The sequence below is a fragment of the Corvus hawaiiensis genome, chromosome 10 (genome assembly GCF_020740725.1).
Source record: "Corvus hawaiiensis isolate bCorHaw1 chromosome 10, bCorHaw1.pri.cur, whole genome shotgun sequence".
In the NCBI taxonomy this organism is placed as follows: domain Eukaryota; kingdom Metazoa; phylum Chordata; class Aves; order Passeriformes; family Corvidae; genus Corvus; species Corvus hawaiiensis.
Genome location: NC_063222.1, coordinates 22625245 through 22641491, shown reverse-complemented (window position 1 = coordinate 22641491; position 16247 = coordinate 22625245). Strand labels below are relative to the sequence as shown.

Genomic DNA, 16247 nt, shown 5'->3' with positions numbered 1-16247 from the left:
TTGCTGTGCACAGGATACCTGAAAAGAAGGAAAATCCATATTTTATTCAGGATCGCTTTTATTTCCTAATCAGTATTTTCTGTGCTAAACGTAAATAAAACAATACTAAATTATAGGGGGGAGGGGGAGTGTTGAAATAAAGTATTTAATATTTGCAAGACCTCACATTTTCCTTGGTCAGAAATAGGTATTTCTTATAAATTACTGTGCTCTGATTCACCTGCTGTAGCACAGACTTGCCATACTCCTTTCTCAGAGAGCCCTCTACTGTCCTAAAATACAGCATGTTCCATTGAGTGTCTAATACCCCAAAATATCATTTGATCTGTGATGTGAGTACACACCCTGGTGCCAAGGTAGATTTCAGTAAGGAAAGAAAAAACCAAACAAAAAACAAACACATATGGTACTACTGAATATTTAAGAAATTTGAATTGTTGAAGTTTGACAGCTTTAATGCAAAATGAACATGTCTATGGCCAGATTTCTATTTCTTTGCCTAATCATGGAAATGTGGTTTTCAGAAAGATAGATGCTCAAAGAACTGGTTGTTCTCTCATGCTTCTGCCTCTGATTTTTCTTGTGTGAATCAATTAACTTTTTTGGAGGGTGATGAATATAAAAAAACCTGCTGTGTAGACTGATTGTACAGGAAATTTTTCCACAGTAAATTGAGATCCCACTATTAAAAATGCTCATTAATTTATCATGAGTCTCACGACTGCTGCCATTCATCTGGTAACACTAGGTGCTGAAATTTTTATTGCCAGGGAATCACAGATTTCATTTAAATAGACTCAATTTCTCATGTTTAATTAAAACAGTCCGATAACAGTAAGGAAGTTGGGTGGATAGGGGGAACCAGAAGAAAGCATATTCATGAAATTTGTCTGTATTGATAAAAACATTTCTTTAATTTTGGAGGGTGGAGAAGGTGGGGAAGGCTGATTATGTTAACACTTGAGATTGCTAATATTGTGCTTCTGAGAGGAGACCTTAATGTATGCAGGTATTCATTCCTTATTTACATGGGTGTGGAGGCTGAAGCTGTTGTTTATAATTGGTTTAATGTCAGAAGATCTCAGCAGGTCACTCTGCTCATCAGTATGTGTGGGAAGAGAGACTCTTGATGCAAAAGATGAACACCTGAGATTAGACAGTGCAACAGCCAGTCACAAAAGTTGAACCTTTCCACTCACCTTTACAAGGAAAAAGAGGAAAAAAAGTGTTGTTTTCAACACACTGTTATTGATCCCCCTAAACAGCACAGAATCTTGCCATGCTCTTTCCTCATCTGTGAACCCCAGGGTAATGTGTGAAGGGAGAGGTGCCGGGTGTGAGGGCAAATGTGACTTGAAAACAGCAGTGCTGATATCAAAGGAAGTTGAGGCTCAGAGCTGCTCACTCCCTAGGATTGTTTGGGTCTGTAGTAGGCAGTCTTAGGGGCAGAGGGATGTTGAGTCTATAACTGGGAATTTACACAGGTCTGCTGCACTACCATATTGCATTGCCACTTCTCTCACATGGTTTGTCATGGTTTTAGCAGATTACCTGCCATGAGTGTGCTAATTTCCTCTGGAAGTGCACAGATGTCAATAAAGTGTTGTTAACGTGCATACAATAAAAATTTTTAAAGTATTTTGTAGGGGTATAGGGCTTGAAATGCAAAGAAGTTGCTGCTGCACAACTCAGGTTTCAAGTAGCTGAGCCTAATTCTTTCCAGCAGGTAAAATTGGAGTATGGCACTGCTGAAGACAGTGTTCACAGAAGGATAAACATGGCAGTTTACCTGATTTTTTAAGTTCTGTTGTTTGTAACTAGGCATATGAAGAGATCTGAGATGTCTGTTTAGATTTTAACACTCCTAATGTAACTGAAAATGTCCTAAAGGCTCAGCACTTCCACCCACTGAGGTTTGCATAGTGCAGGCTGGGTACAGCGCAGTTTCAAATTCACTAAACAAAAAACACCCAAGAAGCCCAAGACTGGCATGTAAACTTCTGTGTTAAACTGCATTCTGTGTTAAACTGCCTGCACACTGCATGCTGATGTTTATTTTAGCAGATTGGTCTCTCTCACGCATAATATTTTCGTACGTTCACTAAATACTTTTTCATTTTATTCATCTTGCAAGTTTCTGCTGCTATGACAGAATGGAGGGTGGGTTGCTGTGCCTGCCTTGTCAGTGAAACCAGACAGTACTTCAGGCGTGTCCCTGCAAGGCAGGCTCAGTAACAGCATGCCCCCAAAGCAAAATGGAATCTGTCTGAAGAGAGACTGTGTGGAGCCTTGCACATTTATCTCTAAGCCTGGGCTTAAAGTATTCCTATTTAAAAAAAAAAAAAATTGTATGCCAGTAGACCTGCTCTGTGTTTCTAGTAGGCAGCTGGGATTTTTGGGAAGCAAGTTGTCTTGAAAACTGAGTTTAACTCCCTGAGGAAACAGCTGTGACATACAAAAAAAAACCCCAGCCGAACCTTTGATGAGTCCCCCTGAACTCCACTTCCTTTCATTTCCTTTTTTGCATTGTAAAACAGATAAAAAGATAAAATATATTTATAATTTATGTAGAGGAACATATTGTGTGTGTTTAATCCAGGGGTTTTTTTGTCACGGTCCTTTAGGAAGTGTTCTGGATCCGCCTGATGCTCCTGAAAACTGGCTTTTATAGTCAAATTAGGCTTGTAAGTTGAGTAGAATTGCAAGAATACATAGTTCCTGAACGAATAGTTTGTAAAACTTCAGAAGAGCGAAGATCCTACAGCTTCATTTGGAAGTGTCACGTGATACTGAATCATCTTTAACACCAGCATTTTTGAAAGTTTGTGGGTTTTTTTATCTTTTGGGATCTGCACAATGTCAGAGAGGTAAAGGCAGGGACAGCAGTTATTTCCTTCCTACAAAGATGTTTATGCTTTAAGGTAAAAAACCTTGAAAGAATGTTACTTTGATATAAACCTGTTGTAAATATTCAGATTTGTTTTGCAATATGCGTAGAATCACAGACTGGTTTGAGTTGGAAGGGGCCTTAAAGCTCGTATTTGAGCTTTGCCATGGGCAGGGACACCTTCCACTATCCCAGGTTGCTCCCAGCCCCATCCAGCCCAGCCTTGGACACTTCCAGGGATGGGGCAGCCACAGCTTCTCTGGGCACCTGTGCCAGGGCCTCCCCACCCTCCTAGAGGAGAAATACAGTATAACTCTACAATTACTGTTAAGTTTTATATTAATACTGATTTTTAAAGTAATTGGAAGTTCAGCAAATACATTTTCACTTACTGAAGAGTACCTTTCCCACAGCCAAGTGCATTGGAAGTGTTATTCATTATTTTTTCTTTCTGAAATAAGAAAATCATTATGGAATGAATTAGCATTCGAACTCTAAGATCTTTTCTTAGACTTGCTAACTGTGTAAATGTTACATCAATTATTGTGTGTATTGTATGTGTATTGTGTATAAATGCTGTTTGAGAAGTTGTCATTAGTGTTTTAACCACTTCATTATGGGAATAGAATCAATCATGCTACTTTAGCTTTTCACTTCATGAGGAAATTGTTGTCTTTACTCTTTGCTAAATTATTCTTTCATTTAATAATTCAGTAGTCAGTCTGATCCATTTTTCACCTGGGAAAAGGGGGTAGAAGCTTGTCTTTATTTTCCATGTATATTCAGCGTTGCACTCAGGGCAATGGTATATCCAAAAATAAGACTATAAATAAGAAATCAGTAGCCTTTTCTGTCTTGCTGCTTTATGTGGGTTTGATATATGCTTCTGCAGCATTATTACTTACTCTGTTCAAATCAATGCTCTGAGGTTTCCTTTACATGATTGATTTCTTCCAGATTAGCCCACGAAGTACGTGATTTGATAAACACCACTGCTACCTGTTTGCTAGCACACAGATGTCTGCAGTGTTAGACAGAGACTCCATAAAATTTCCAAAAGTGCTTCAGTCAGTCGTAAGATTTGGATGGTATCACTTTATTTAAATAGGAAAAACAAAACAGATTTGGTCTTCTATAGTTGAAAGCAAACTAAAATTGCTTGGAAGAAACAGAAATAAGGCAAGAACTTACAAAAATGAAGCCATATTCTGCAGGAGATAATGATAAAAAGGAAAGATGCTTACAAGGGTATTGTCCTCTTTAAATGCCACATTTCTGCTTCAGAAAAGAAGCATTTTTTCCTTACTTTTTTGTTCTTAAACATTGTGATAACGTATTGTAAAGTATCAGCACTAATGTATAACTGTTGCTGTCCCTTCCTAATATACCTATGAATGTATATTTGTATTGCCATTTAGTGAAAGTTCTTGCAGAAATGGGGTGTTAAGGAAGAATTTAAGTGTTTTGTGTGATATATTGCTATCCTGGGGTTCAGTGGGTTTGGGGTCCATGTAGAATACCTGCTTTTTATTAGGATGTTGTTCCATTGCCACAGTTGGTTATCTGGAGCAACTCACAGGGTGCTCATGTTCTGGGCAGTATATATTGAAGGAGTGCCATGCAGGACGTGGAAGGATTTTGTGTGGCATTTGAACATTTAGAACCAGATTTTTTACAGTTGCTTATGGCTGGATTATATGGACCTGGTTTGGGTGCAGTCTTGTACAAGTTTTAGTTTGCCCTAACAGTTTTTGTGTTTCTATAATACCTCTCTGGTATCTCTAACACCAATGTTTTTAATGCTTTCCAGACACTTTTTGTGTATAATCACTGATGGAAAATGTAATGGGTTTTGAGCACTTATGGCCTGAAGAATTGGGAAGTTTGGGAAAATTTCTTCATGAAAAGTTACTGTGTAATACTTTAACACAGATGTCCAGACACAGTATTTTTCATCTCTAAGTTCTCTCTTAGTTCTTTGTTGTTCCTGATACTGGCCTGAAATAACATTATTCCTCACTATATTTTCTCTCTGTATATATGGTAGGGTTTTTTTTTTCTTCATGCCTTCTGTGATATTGTTTCCTCTAGAGGTAAATCTCAATAGCTTCAGAGCACATCTGTGCTCAGATGTGGGCTGCAGTCTGATATACAGCATGTTCCCTCAGTCTCTGTACCCAAACCACTCTGTGGCCAGGTCATTTCTTCAGTGCTTTCTGAGAAATGTCGTGAGGTTCTATTAATCTTTCTCCAGGAAACTTGTATTTCTGATATTACCCTGCCTTCATCCACTTTCCTGGGAGATGGTTTTCCTTTTCACTTGCTGTACTGTTGTTTTTAATATTACTAAGGCTTGTTGCCTTTTCCCGCCGCTTTCTATTGGAAAATTAAAATGCTACTTTTGGCACAGAAACAATCATATTGCTTTTGAAGGGCAGATATTATTCTTGCTCCCCCAACACCTTGGGAAGAATTGTACAATACGATTCTATTCAGCCCACATTTTTATCAACACGGTCACCATCACCTGCAGCCATCATTCCATTTTAGAGTACAGCCTTACAGGTATTTTCTCCCTTTTTGCAATATCAAGATACGAAGAAGATGAATGAAAGTTTCTTGCATGTTTTTGTCAGTGTGTTTTTATAGCTCCTATGAACAGTGATGGACTTGGCAGCCTGGAGACTGAAATCCTCTGTTTAATCACAGCTAGGTATAGTTCAGCAGAAAGATGTATTTCTATACACAGCCCCTGTAGCATGTCTAAGCCTCGAGCTGGAGAACTGACCTTCTGTAAGCAGAAAAAAGCTCTCAGGCTACTCAGCCCCTGCCTTATCTGTGAACTGTTCAAAAAGAAGCATTCACGCCATTGAGTTTTTGTGACAGGTGCTGATGTCTAGTCTGGAGTTGACTGAGAGTTCTCTTGGGGGAATTTCTTTCCCTGAGTTGCTGAGAGAAAGCAGTGTTCTGTCCAGTCTGGAAGTTGTACATCTGCGTGCATCAAGTTGTCACATAGCACTTCAAAAGGCAGTGGGTTTTCAGGCCAGCTTGCATTTAGCCCTAGGCTTGATCTTCTGATCATTAATGTCTGTGATTCTTTATTTTAGTTGTGAAAACTCTCAAAATCCAGTAGCTAAGACCAGAGAACTAAGTTAAACTCTAAACTTCATTCCTATGTTTTGAGTATTGAGATATTTTATTTGAAAACAAAGCAAAAAAGTCCATCAGAGACTCCCTGCAGCATCCTAGGTCCCGAGGAGACACACTGCACAGAATTCTTGGGTGTGGTCATAAATTGTATTCTCTGAATATTTTGTGATGTTGTATAGAAAGGCAATGGCCCTGTCCTATTCCTTTCCATAAATATGTGCTTAGGGGGTTTGAAACACATTTCCCTGAAAATCCAATATAGTGAAAACATGTGCTATTCCAAAGGAAGTGCTGGCTATTAAATCTGCTGGAAATAATCTGACTGGGTTTTGGGTCTTTTTGTATTTTTCAGCTAACAGGACAAGTGACTTTGCAAATTGCCACTGATCCAGTTTTGCCGTTTAATGCCCTCGACATCGCGTTAGAAGTTCAGAACAATCTGAAAGGTAATTTTCTTTAGAGGAATATCATTCTCCATTTATACAGGGGGGGAAAAAAATCTACCTACTAATCCCTGATACATATTTTCAATACTGGAATAATAGCCAGTGATTTTACTAGTTAAATAGGGTCATTATATAATGCTGAATAAAATGCAGGTTTTGTTGCTAAATAAAGCCGTAAAGTCTTACATTTCTTCTGATGTTACTTTGTCAGTTAATCAATACAGATTACCTGTAGTGTCCTAAGACCTTTGAAAATTATTTGTTTATAGGTTTATGAAACTCTCAAGTTGATCTGTTAAGTAGAGAAGTTCTATAAAATCACACCCGAACTTCACATATCCTTGAGCAGATTGTGAGATCGTATCTCAAGTGTAAAGACTTTTTGCGATCTTGAGGTGCTTCCCCTGCATTTCATTCACTCCCTACACTATAAAGCACCATTTTTCTGTAACACATACTCATAGAAGTATGATACCTTTTCTTTAATCTTTGCCATCCATCATTGTGAAGACGTAGGAGTCAGTAGGCAAGTATTGGTCTGGAATCAGTGAGCATCTAAAAAGACAAGTAATTTCAGCTCTGTTGTGCCACATAAACATTGGTTTAGTTCAGCCTAAACACAGCAGGGGATGATCATCAAATGAAAAGTGTGGCTCAGCTGGTATTCTTTCAGCTGACCATGAGATATCTTCCATTGTTCTTCCTTTTTTCTTTATTTTGAGTAACGGGAAACGTTGATTTAAACTGATTTTTTTCCTCTAACTTCAGTTAGATCATTTATCTCCACCACTTCAGGGGAGAGAAAATTATTTCCTAGGCTGTAGGGCCAGCAGGATAAATTTTCTCACAGCTGTTCACTTTGGAGTTTTGTTTAATGATTTTGCTCATGGCTTTCATGTCTCGTCTGTCTCTGACTTGTATAAAAGAACAGTTTATTTTCGATTTGGAAAACATTAAGACAATGGTCCTTTTTCAGTTACTTAAATGAGAAGTTGTGCTTTTTTACATGGCTCATGGGTTTATTCATTCTTCAAAAGATTTTATGTTGTCCAAACTTTCCAGTTCAAAGTTGGAATGTCTAAGTAAGCTGTTTCCTTCTCCAGCTCAGTGCAAGCTGTAAATGTAGAAAAGGTGAAGGTAAGTCTGCATTGACATGTAAAATATTTGCTCTTTAGGCTTAATTTTGTGCCTCTGGGATCTGGTTCAGCCAATTTCTTGAACACAGATTTTATTGCCTGTTGGACTTTCTCACATGCTTGAAGTTAAATTTTGTGTAAATATTTGAGTCACTGTTTTGCAATCTCCTGGATACTTTTTAGTACTGTGTTTATTTATGTTTCTAAAGGATTTAACTCTGTAATGTGGTGGGTGTCTGTACTATTAACTCTGCTAAATTCCATGGGATACTACTCAGCACTTTACAGACCATTTCTTACATTCAGGATAGTCTGGATGGCCACTTACGTCATCCCCAGCACGTTCTTGTGGCTCATGGCCTGTTCCTCAGAAAGATGGGGAGGAGGCTGATAAGTGACATGTGTTCTCTCCCCTTGCACACACCAGAACTCCTGGAAATGAGCCACTGCTTTTGGGTTTATATGAAAGGATGGGTTGGGGCTGGAGAGATTTCTTTTTCTGCATCTGCTGATGCTCTGATGTCTAACAGGAAACCTTGTGGTCATAACTGATAGGAGATGCAGGTTCCAAGACTGAAATCCAGATCCCGAGGGCTAGTCAGGCTGTTGCCTGTCTATTCACAGATGTGATATTTTAGAAAAATTTATAAATAGGTAACTGCTTAGAATATTCTCATTAGCTACACCTTGCAGTTGTGTGGTATTTTGCCTTCCATACATTTAAAATCAAGACCCATTGCAACTTGAAACAAATACATTAATATCTTTCTAGGCCTTGTATCCTATGAAAATCCAATTAGTCTTCTGAGGTAGGGTGCAGACAAGATGTCAAATCTGGTGTGTGAATGATACAAAAGGTGCTTTTAAGCACACCTGTAGAAGTGCTTTTTATGTATACACAAGTAAAAATGTACAATCATTTGTATAGAAGTATTTTGTATGTATACAATCGTTTTTATCCAGAACATATTTGTATTTTCTGCTGAAAGGTCTTAGCACTATGCTCCTTGTAGCCTGTCTTTAGAATCTGGTGTCTGTCACAGCAAGTCTCAGGGGTTGATGATGGAGATTCTCAGGTGTCTCGTTAGGATTAAATGCATTTCTGTACCTTTGCATCTGACTGTCTCAGCAATAAAAAGTTCGGCCACCCAGTTTACAAAAATAAAGTCAGCCAGGTTGATGGTGTCCCTTGCCTGGGTGCTGTTGGAGCTGATGTCATTTTATTATTGCCAGTCACTTGGACTCATGCAAACCTTTCAAAACTGGAGTCTGTGCCCCAGCCCTGAATTGTGGCTGTGCAGCACCAGGCAGGCAGGGTGAGATTCCCCACTTGTGGCTGTCAGCACAGGCTGCTGGAGCAAATTGTAGCCATCTCTGATAGGCACTGGCTGAGGGGGAGGCTTATGAAGACAAATTAAGGGTGGATGAGATTTTCTGGTTTTCCAAAAGTGCAAGAGCTGTTATTTAAAGCTCTTTGACTGACGCAGTGTCAGCTGTGTGTGGCTTCCTATGAGTTAGGCCCTTTCTTCTCCCCAGAATGGATGTTTTACAGATGTTACAGCAGCTGAAGTACTTGGGGTGATAGTAGTAGGCAGCACTAGCAGAAGTTTAAAATAATCTGGTTTATGATAAGTCATTTCCAGGACAGTCTGTGTGACTTTCCACAGCCCTGTCTCTACCCATACATTTCAAAACATCAGGCTAAACTCTGTCCTTAGAAAAATCAATACAGAAACATACCTCTCACATTTAATTGATAGCTGCATGCTCATTGCCTACAGCTATCTGCTGCTCTTCAGGTTGGCATCATTTTCCATGCTTGACTGTATTTCCCTGATCATTTTGGGTGCTTTTCAGAGTTACTCTCTCCACCTGTCTGTAGTGTTCAGAAAGTTTCCCTCTTTACTGTTCCCACCTGTTATTCTTGACTGCAACAGAGGTGAAAAATGCAACAAATCTGTATACATGACAGAAATATCTCCTTTGACATGAGACACTGGCATCTTGTCTTCAGAATCCATTCAAGGTTATTATATATTAGTACCTTTCTTCAGCCTTTAAAAAAACAATCATGGAAAAATGCATTTTCCATGAACAAACATTTGGTGCTGAATGGCAAGGATGAGCATCTATTCAGTATCAGTAGGCCATAAGTTTCAGCGGCTCTGTACAAAGTAATTTATAACTCCACAGAATGATAGAACAGTTTGGATTGAAAGGGACCTTTAAATGTCATCTTCTCCAACCCCCCTGCAATGAACAGAGACACCTTCAAGAGGATCAAGATGCTCAGAGCCTCATCGAACCTGGCACTAAATGTTTCCTGGATGGGGCATTCACCACCTCCCTGGGCAACCCAGTGTTCCACCATCCTCATTGTAAAAAATTTCTTCCTTACACCTTGTCTAAATCTAATCTTTTAGTTTAAAACCCTTACCCCTTGTCCTATTTTGAAAGTTTGTCCCAAATTTTCTTAAAGTTCGTGCCCTTAAAGTATTGAAAGAGCACAATAAAGTCTTCCTGGAGCCTGCTCTTCTCCAGGCTCCTGTATTGACATGCAGATAGTAAAATGTCACAACATTCCTCTTTTACATAAATTCTTTGAAAAAGACTTGGAGTAATATGAGATTAGTTTATTTGGGCTATAGCAGTCATGGTAGCAAAATTGAAGCTGATGGCAACATACTCCTTGCACTAAGGATATCTGTGGATTTGTGTTTCTGCCCCTTTAGGGTGCTTCCTACAAAGCTTTCCCGTTCAGATTTTCTACTGCCAGGTCTGCTCATCCTATTTTGCAGAGCATGAAAAATTGTCCTAGTGAATACAGCAGGACACCATAGCTGATTCTGAATTTGCAAGCTAATCAAAATCTGAAGCAATTTCCCTTCTCTCTTACATGCAAACACATGTTCACATGTATGGTGAGCAAGCATCATGGTGCCTTAAAATGCTGATTTGTCTGTGCTCCCTTTCCTATAAGTACTTGTAGGCAAGTACGTTCATAACAGAGGGCACAAACACAATTTAAAAATGCTAACTCTCTAGCTGTGCTTTTCATAAGGGCAATCAGTTACACAGGGAAGGCTATTGTATTCAATGTCTGTAAAAATAAATACCTATTTGGTGTAACTTGTTTCTGAATAGGATCCAGTTACATTTAGCAAGTGCAATGAAATTCAACAGTGTAATTCCCTGATCAAGAGTGCACATGCTCTTGAGTCACTTTCTTGTATTTGCAATTTTATTTTTACAGCAACTAAACAACTAGCTTAGATGATTCATCATGATTCGTACTGGAGACAAAAGGACAAAGAATACAAAATATTATAATGTGGCATTTTTTTCTCTTAAGCAAAGTAACACTTGTGCTTGATTTTCTCTGTAGAAGCATAACAAGGTGTTTAAAACATCATTAGTTAATGTGGGGTTTTATTGAAGAATCATTTGCCCTTCCATTCCCATCTTGTCAGCCTGAGAAGAGCAGAAATCAGTTTCCCTTGGTGGTGCAGTTCAGTGATGCCTGTTCTGTCCTTAGTTGGCTGAGGTAACACTGGCCGACTTGCAGGTTTTGTACTGAAGTACTGAAAAAGGGCCTGGATGTGTGTTTTCTAACAGGTGGTTTAGAGTGTAAAACAAACACAGGGTTGGTTTAGGGGCTGTGGAGAACAAGTGGGAGCATTTACAGGATTTTTATGGTTAAAAGGATGGTATGGTTGGCTTCATTTCCAAATACAGAAAGACGGATTTTCCCTTTATCTCACCTTCCCTATTGAAAAGGCAAAGCTGACATTTTAAATTGTTTATATAAGATTCAGAATAAAAATTATAAAAGTTTTATGTTACTTGGAATACGAAGTGCTTTGCTGAAACCAAAGGATTCTTTCTAACAGGGTGAATTTAAACATTTCCATATGGACACAAGTCCCAGGGTGAGGTATGCACAGTGCCTGCATTATCCCAATATTGCCATTACTTGGGAATGGAAAGTTCTTCAGCTGCACAGGACGTTTGCCGGAGATTTGAAAAGTAACGATAATGATATTTTACAAAATATCCCAAATGTACCATGCTTGGAGAATATTTTTCTGAGGCATCAAACTAACTTGATCAGAATTTAAATTATTCCAATTATTCTAATCTCAACTCACGGGTTTTAACTTTTTAGTTCTTCTCCCCACTCCATCAGGGAAGCCAGAGGGTGTGAGTGAGCAGTTGTGTGGTACTTACTTGCCAGCTGAGGTTAAACCTCAGTGTTCTCCTCAGTGTACTCCAATTACTATTTGTGATTTTTTCCATGTATATATTAGACAAGGAAGTTTAAAATTCATTGAACTTGAGTCTTGAACCACTTTCTTGGCTTAATTAGCTCAGTCCCTAAGGTACTGAACTCATTGAGGTTTGCACATTCAGGTAGAGGTGAGACAGCTCCTAGAGCTGTATGGTTTATGTTGATTAAAGCATTATTTGAAAGATCTAAGGATACGTGATTGCTTGTCAATAGGCAAAGTGAATTTTGGCCTTAAGGATAATTTCTGCATCCTGGGAATGTTTGTGCTGACTGATACTGCTTTTGACTTTATATCAGGTTCAGGCTTTGCTTTCTCTCTCCATGTGCTTGTAAAGATGAGGACAGTGCATGTACACACTGGGAAAGGAGGCCATGCTCTTCACCTGCCCTGCAGGTGGGAGGAGGCTGCACATTCACAGTGCTCCAATTCACTTTTCTCTTTCTGGACTATGAACAGGGAAATACTGAAATTGTGGTGTGCTCCTAAGCGCTGCAGGCTTTTATTCCTTTGCTCTCTCAGTAGGGTTGCTAACAAGGCAATAGTTAACACTCCAAGTTTAAAAAGTTTTGAAAATATTGACTGGATTAGAATATGCATTAGGATATCAATTAAAGTTGGCTCATTGGCATATGACTTAAGTGATTAAGAGGAGCAATTTCACATACCCTTTACAATTGCTGTTCACCTCTAAGATTCTAAAATGTTGACTCAAATTCAATTAAACTCTGCATATTACAACATTCTATAGAGCAGTCATTATGGAATCCAAGCACAGGCTTTCAGACTTGAGAGCAATAGCATCAAATGACATTGAATAAATGCAGTCTCAGAAGGAAATGTTGTAGTTCTTGATTTATAACCATTGCTTCCTGCATGCCTGTTTTTCCAATGCTAGAGTTCAAGCTGTACCCCAAAATCATTCCTCACAGGTTATTAGATCTTAAAGCATCAGAGCCCAAATTGATCTTTGAGAAACAGACCAGAGGTTACACGGAATGATCTGTGGCTTCCCTTGACCCATTCCATTCTGCTCAAAGGGGAAAAAGAGGCTCAGGTTTTAATTGGACTATTAATTTTGACTTGAAAGCAAGAGTAATAAGTGGTCTCTGAATCACTGGTGACTGTCTTGCTCTCCCTGTTCCCAGGTGATGAAGCAGGCATTCCTCAGCTGCTGGCAGTGGCATCACGTCTGAGGGACACGGCGGAGCTGTTCCAGTCGGATGAGATGCGTCCAGCCAATGACCCCAAGGAACGAGCTCCTGTCAGAGTCAGGATGCTCAATGATGTGCTACAAGGCTTGGAGAAAAGCTTCTTGGTTCATCGAGCTCCTCCAGGACTTTACAGGTACAGTGCCCCGTTGTTCTGTAGTTGAGCTAAAATGGTGTTCAACACTGCTTGGTTTGCAGAACTGTCTTTAGAACGAAAACCTCAGCGAGTACCCAAGAATAAAGCTATTTTTTTCCTATCACATCCTTTCTGCAGAAAAAATTAATTCATTACAATGCAAGGGGTCATTAGAATGCAGCACTGTAGCATTTCTGTCATGACATTGCTGCTAACGACGTATGGTGTGATGGCAGCCCAGGCAGCGTGGCAGAAACCTGTGTCAGATGGTACAGGAAGCTTTCAGAAGTAGAAAATATTTTGAAGTCTAATACTGCTTGGCAAGCTCCACCTATATTTTATTTAAAACTTTGTACAGTTCATTGACGATTCAGAACTGTACAAGAAACTCCATAGCATTATTTAACATATTTAATTATATAGCAGCGTTCTTGGATGCATTTCAGCGAGTTAAGAGCAGTACAGTTCAGTTAATGAGGAGGCCTGAGTCAGTCACTGTTCATAACATCTTGTTTCTGCTTGGAATTCTTCTCTGCTATGTGTTCAGCTGCACTACCCAGGCTGGTTTTAAGATGTCGTAGTCATCCCATCTTTTAGTTTCTAAGAAAGAAGTCTGCAGGTCTCTGTCTCTCGCCAGAACCAACTAAAGTAACAAAACAGTATTTTGATTTCAGTTGATGGGAGAGATTATCCAGTGTCTCATGCAAGTGATGGTGTAAAGTGGACATAAAACAGACATGTGGTGGAGGTGGGAGAGGAAAGGAGAAAGCTCCAGCAACAGGAGGAATAGATTCTTCCAGTCATTAGCAATGGTATAAAACAAATGCAGTCATCTTTTAACAAAAGCAAAGGTAAAAAAACCAAAGGTAGTTACCAGGAACTCAACAGTGTCAGTGAATAAAAGCCCTACAGCTGTAATAAAGAAAATAGAATAATTACATCTGGGGAGGGGCTAATTTACTTCCTGCTGTGACTGGATTTATAACATAAAGATATAAGCCAAAATGGGATTAGATAAAGTCTAATATTCCAGGTTTAGCAATGCTGTCTGTCTTGTCTGAACTAGTGTGGTGTTGCAAAGGAGCCATAATTTAATAATAATGTTTAATAATAATGTAATATATGTGTGTTGCATTGCAACAGCGACATTCAACATCGTTGAATCTGGCCCAGCTCTTTATTTGTAAAAATAAATTATGTCAAAACTTAGGATTCCAATAAGAGGGGTTTTCACATCTTCTAATATTCAAATTCTTGCAGTGCTTGCATTATTAAGTTTGTTATTTACCAAAATATAATTCCTAGATACGCAGACATAATGTAACAAATTTTTCACCTGCTCTCTGTAGTACTTTGGTACAGAGCAAAAGTACTGTCACACTGGCAAAGGAGACACTGCGGAAGTGAAAATGTTGTACTTGTTGCCCTCCAATTCAATTAAATTTGATACAAGATTTAACAATACAAGATTTCTAAGTCTGGGAGAAAACATTGGCTTTGACTTTATTCTGAATAATTTTACCTGACATCATCTGGAATATACAACAGTAAAGGACACCTTGTGCATCATCATTTAGATGCCATTTAAAAAGAATACACCCTTTGTACTGTGCCAAGGTGTGTAATTGTTACCTTTAATGGTAAACCTACACAGATAAACAGAGTCAAGGACGCTGTTAGATTTCTGATGTCCTTTGCTGCCATTTAAAATCTGAAGTATGTTTGCTTAATTAAAAAATAAAAAGCATCTAACCATAAGTCTTGTTTAGATTATTTTTCATTTTTTAGGGATTGAAAGTCCTTCTATTAGTTGATGAAGTTATGTTTTGTATTCTGAAGCTATAATTGTTTCCCAAGAACACTGGAAATACTTGAAAAAACTGATACACTTTTTTTTTTTTTTTTTTTTGCTTGTAAAACTTTAAGCTTATTCTTTTTGTCATTTGGTAAAGAAAACAAACAAAAAAACCCATCTCACAGCCAGGACCTTGTATGCCATGTTTCATCCCAGTCAGAAGATTGATAGGCAAGTTATAAAGCCCTGAAATAGTGGTTTATAATGGAAATGCTGGCAGCCCTTTAACTATAGCAGCACAAGCAGTACAGCAATAAATACTGTGCTTCATCTGTAAACAGAAATTTAGGATGCAGTTTGCAGCCTTGACCTTCAGGCTCCAACTGTGTTTAGATCATTAAGATTCCATAAATACTGTAATTTACAGCCTTCTGAAGGAAGAATTTGTGTGCACGGTAAAGGACATATTCTTCATGAAAAAATGATTGCTTCCTGTATACCCATTTGGACTCATATTCTCAACCTCAATCAAAGCACTTGACAAATTTGCTGAAGTTTTAGGCATCATTTTTAGCCTTGTGTTTGCCCTAATTCACAGCTCTCTGGATCTGTACTATGTTTTCTCTCCTAGAACTTGAATTAAAAAGAAAGGTGGATTTTTTCTTTATTACAGGGGGGTTGCAATCTGCTTGTGCTTCTCTACTACAGGGGAACTGATAAATCTTTTACATATAATTTTTCTATGGTTTGCACACACATTCCCATAGCTACAGTCTCTTACTATATATATGTACTGTAAAAAAATAAATGCCTCATTCCAGTCAATGTCCTAGGGCAATATTTGGGCGTAATTGATGCATTATGCATCTATAACGAGAAGTAATATTAATCAAACTTACTAACAGAATTCAAATTACTAATTTTTTTTAATAATTGGATGAGGATATTTGATTAAATTTAAGTAACCATGATTGACATTGGCAGGTTGTTCAATAGTGTCAGTAAATGCTGTAGTTCAGATGCTCATCCCTCTTAACTGAACTTCCTGACATTGAACTGCAAATTTAACAACAGCACATGTTCCCCATGATCTCTATTTCCAGCTGAGCTGGAAATGAACAAGTACAGCTTTCATCAGGGTATTTTAGTCTTATCCAGAAATTTAGGCAGAATGAAAAATAATAGGTTGAGGAATGTCCT

General features: G+C 38.5%; 1 protein-coding gene across 6 annotated transcripts in view; it reads left to right on the top strand.

Annotated features, from left to right (window-relative positions):
* The window catches only part of NAALADL2 (N-acetylated alpha-linked acidic dipeptidase like 2), a 421863-nt gene that overhangs the window by 386120 nt on the left and 19496 nt on the right, over positions 1-16247 (top strand). For all 6 annotated transcript variants that reach the window (XM_048314549.1, XM_048314548.1, XM_048314546.1 and 3 more), the window contains 2 exons: positions 6390-6483; positions 13054-13252. In XM_048314549.1, coding sequence (XP_048170506.1) covers positions 6390-6483; positions 13054-13252 — 293 coding nt within the window. The remainder of the gene's footprint in view (positions 1-6389; positions 6484-13053; positions 13253-16247) is intronic.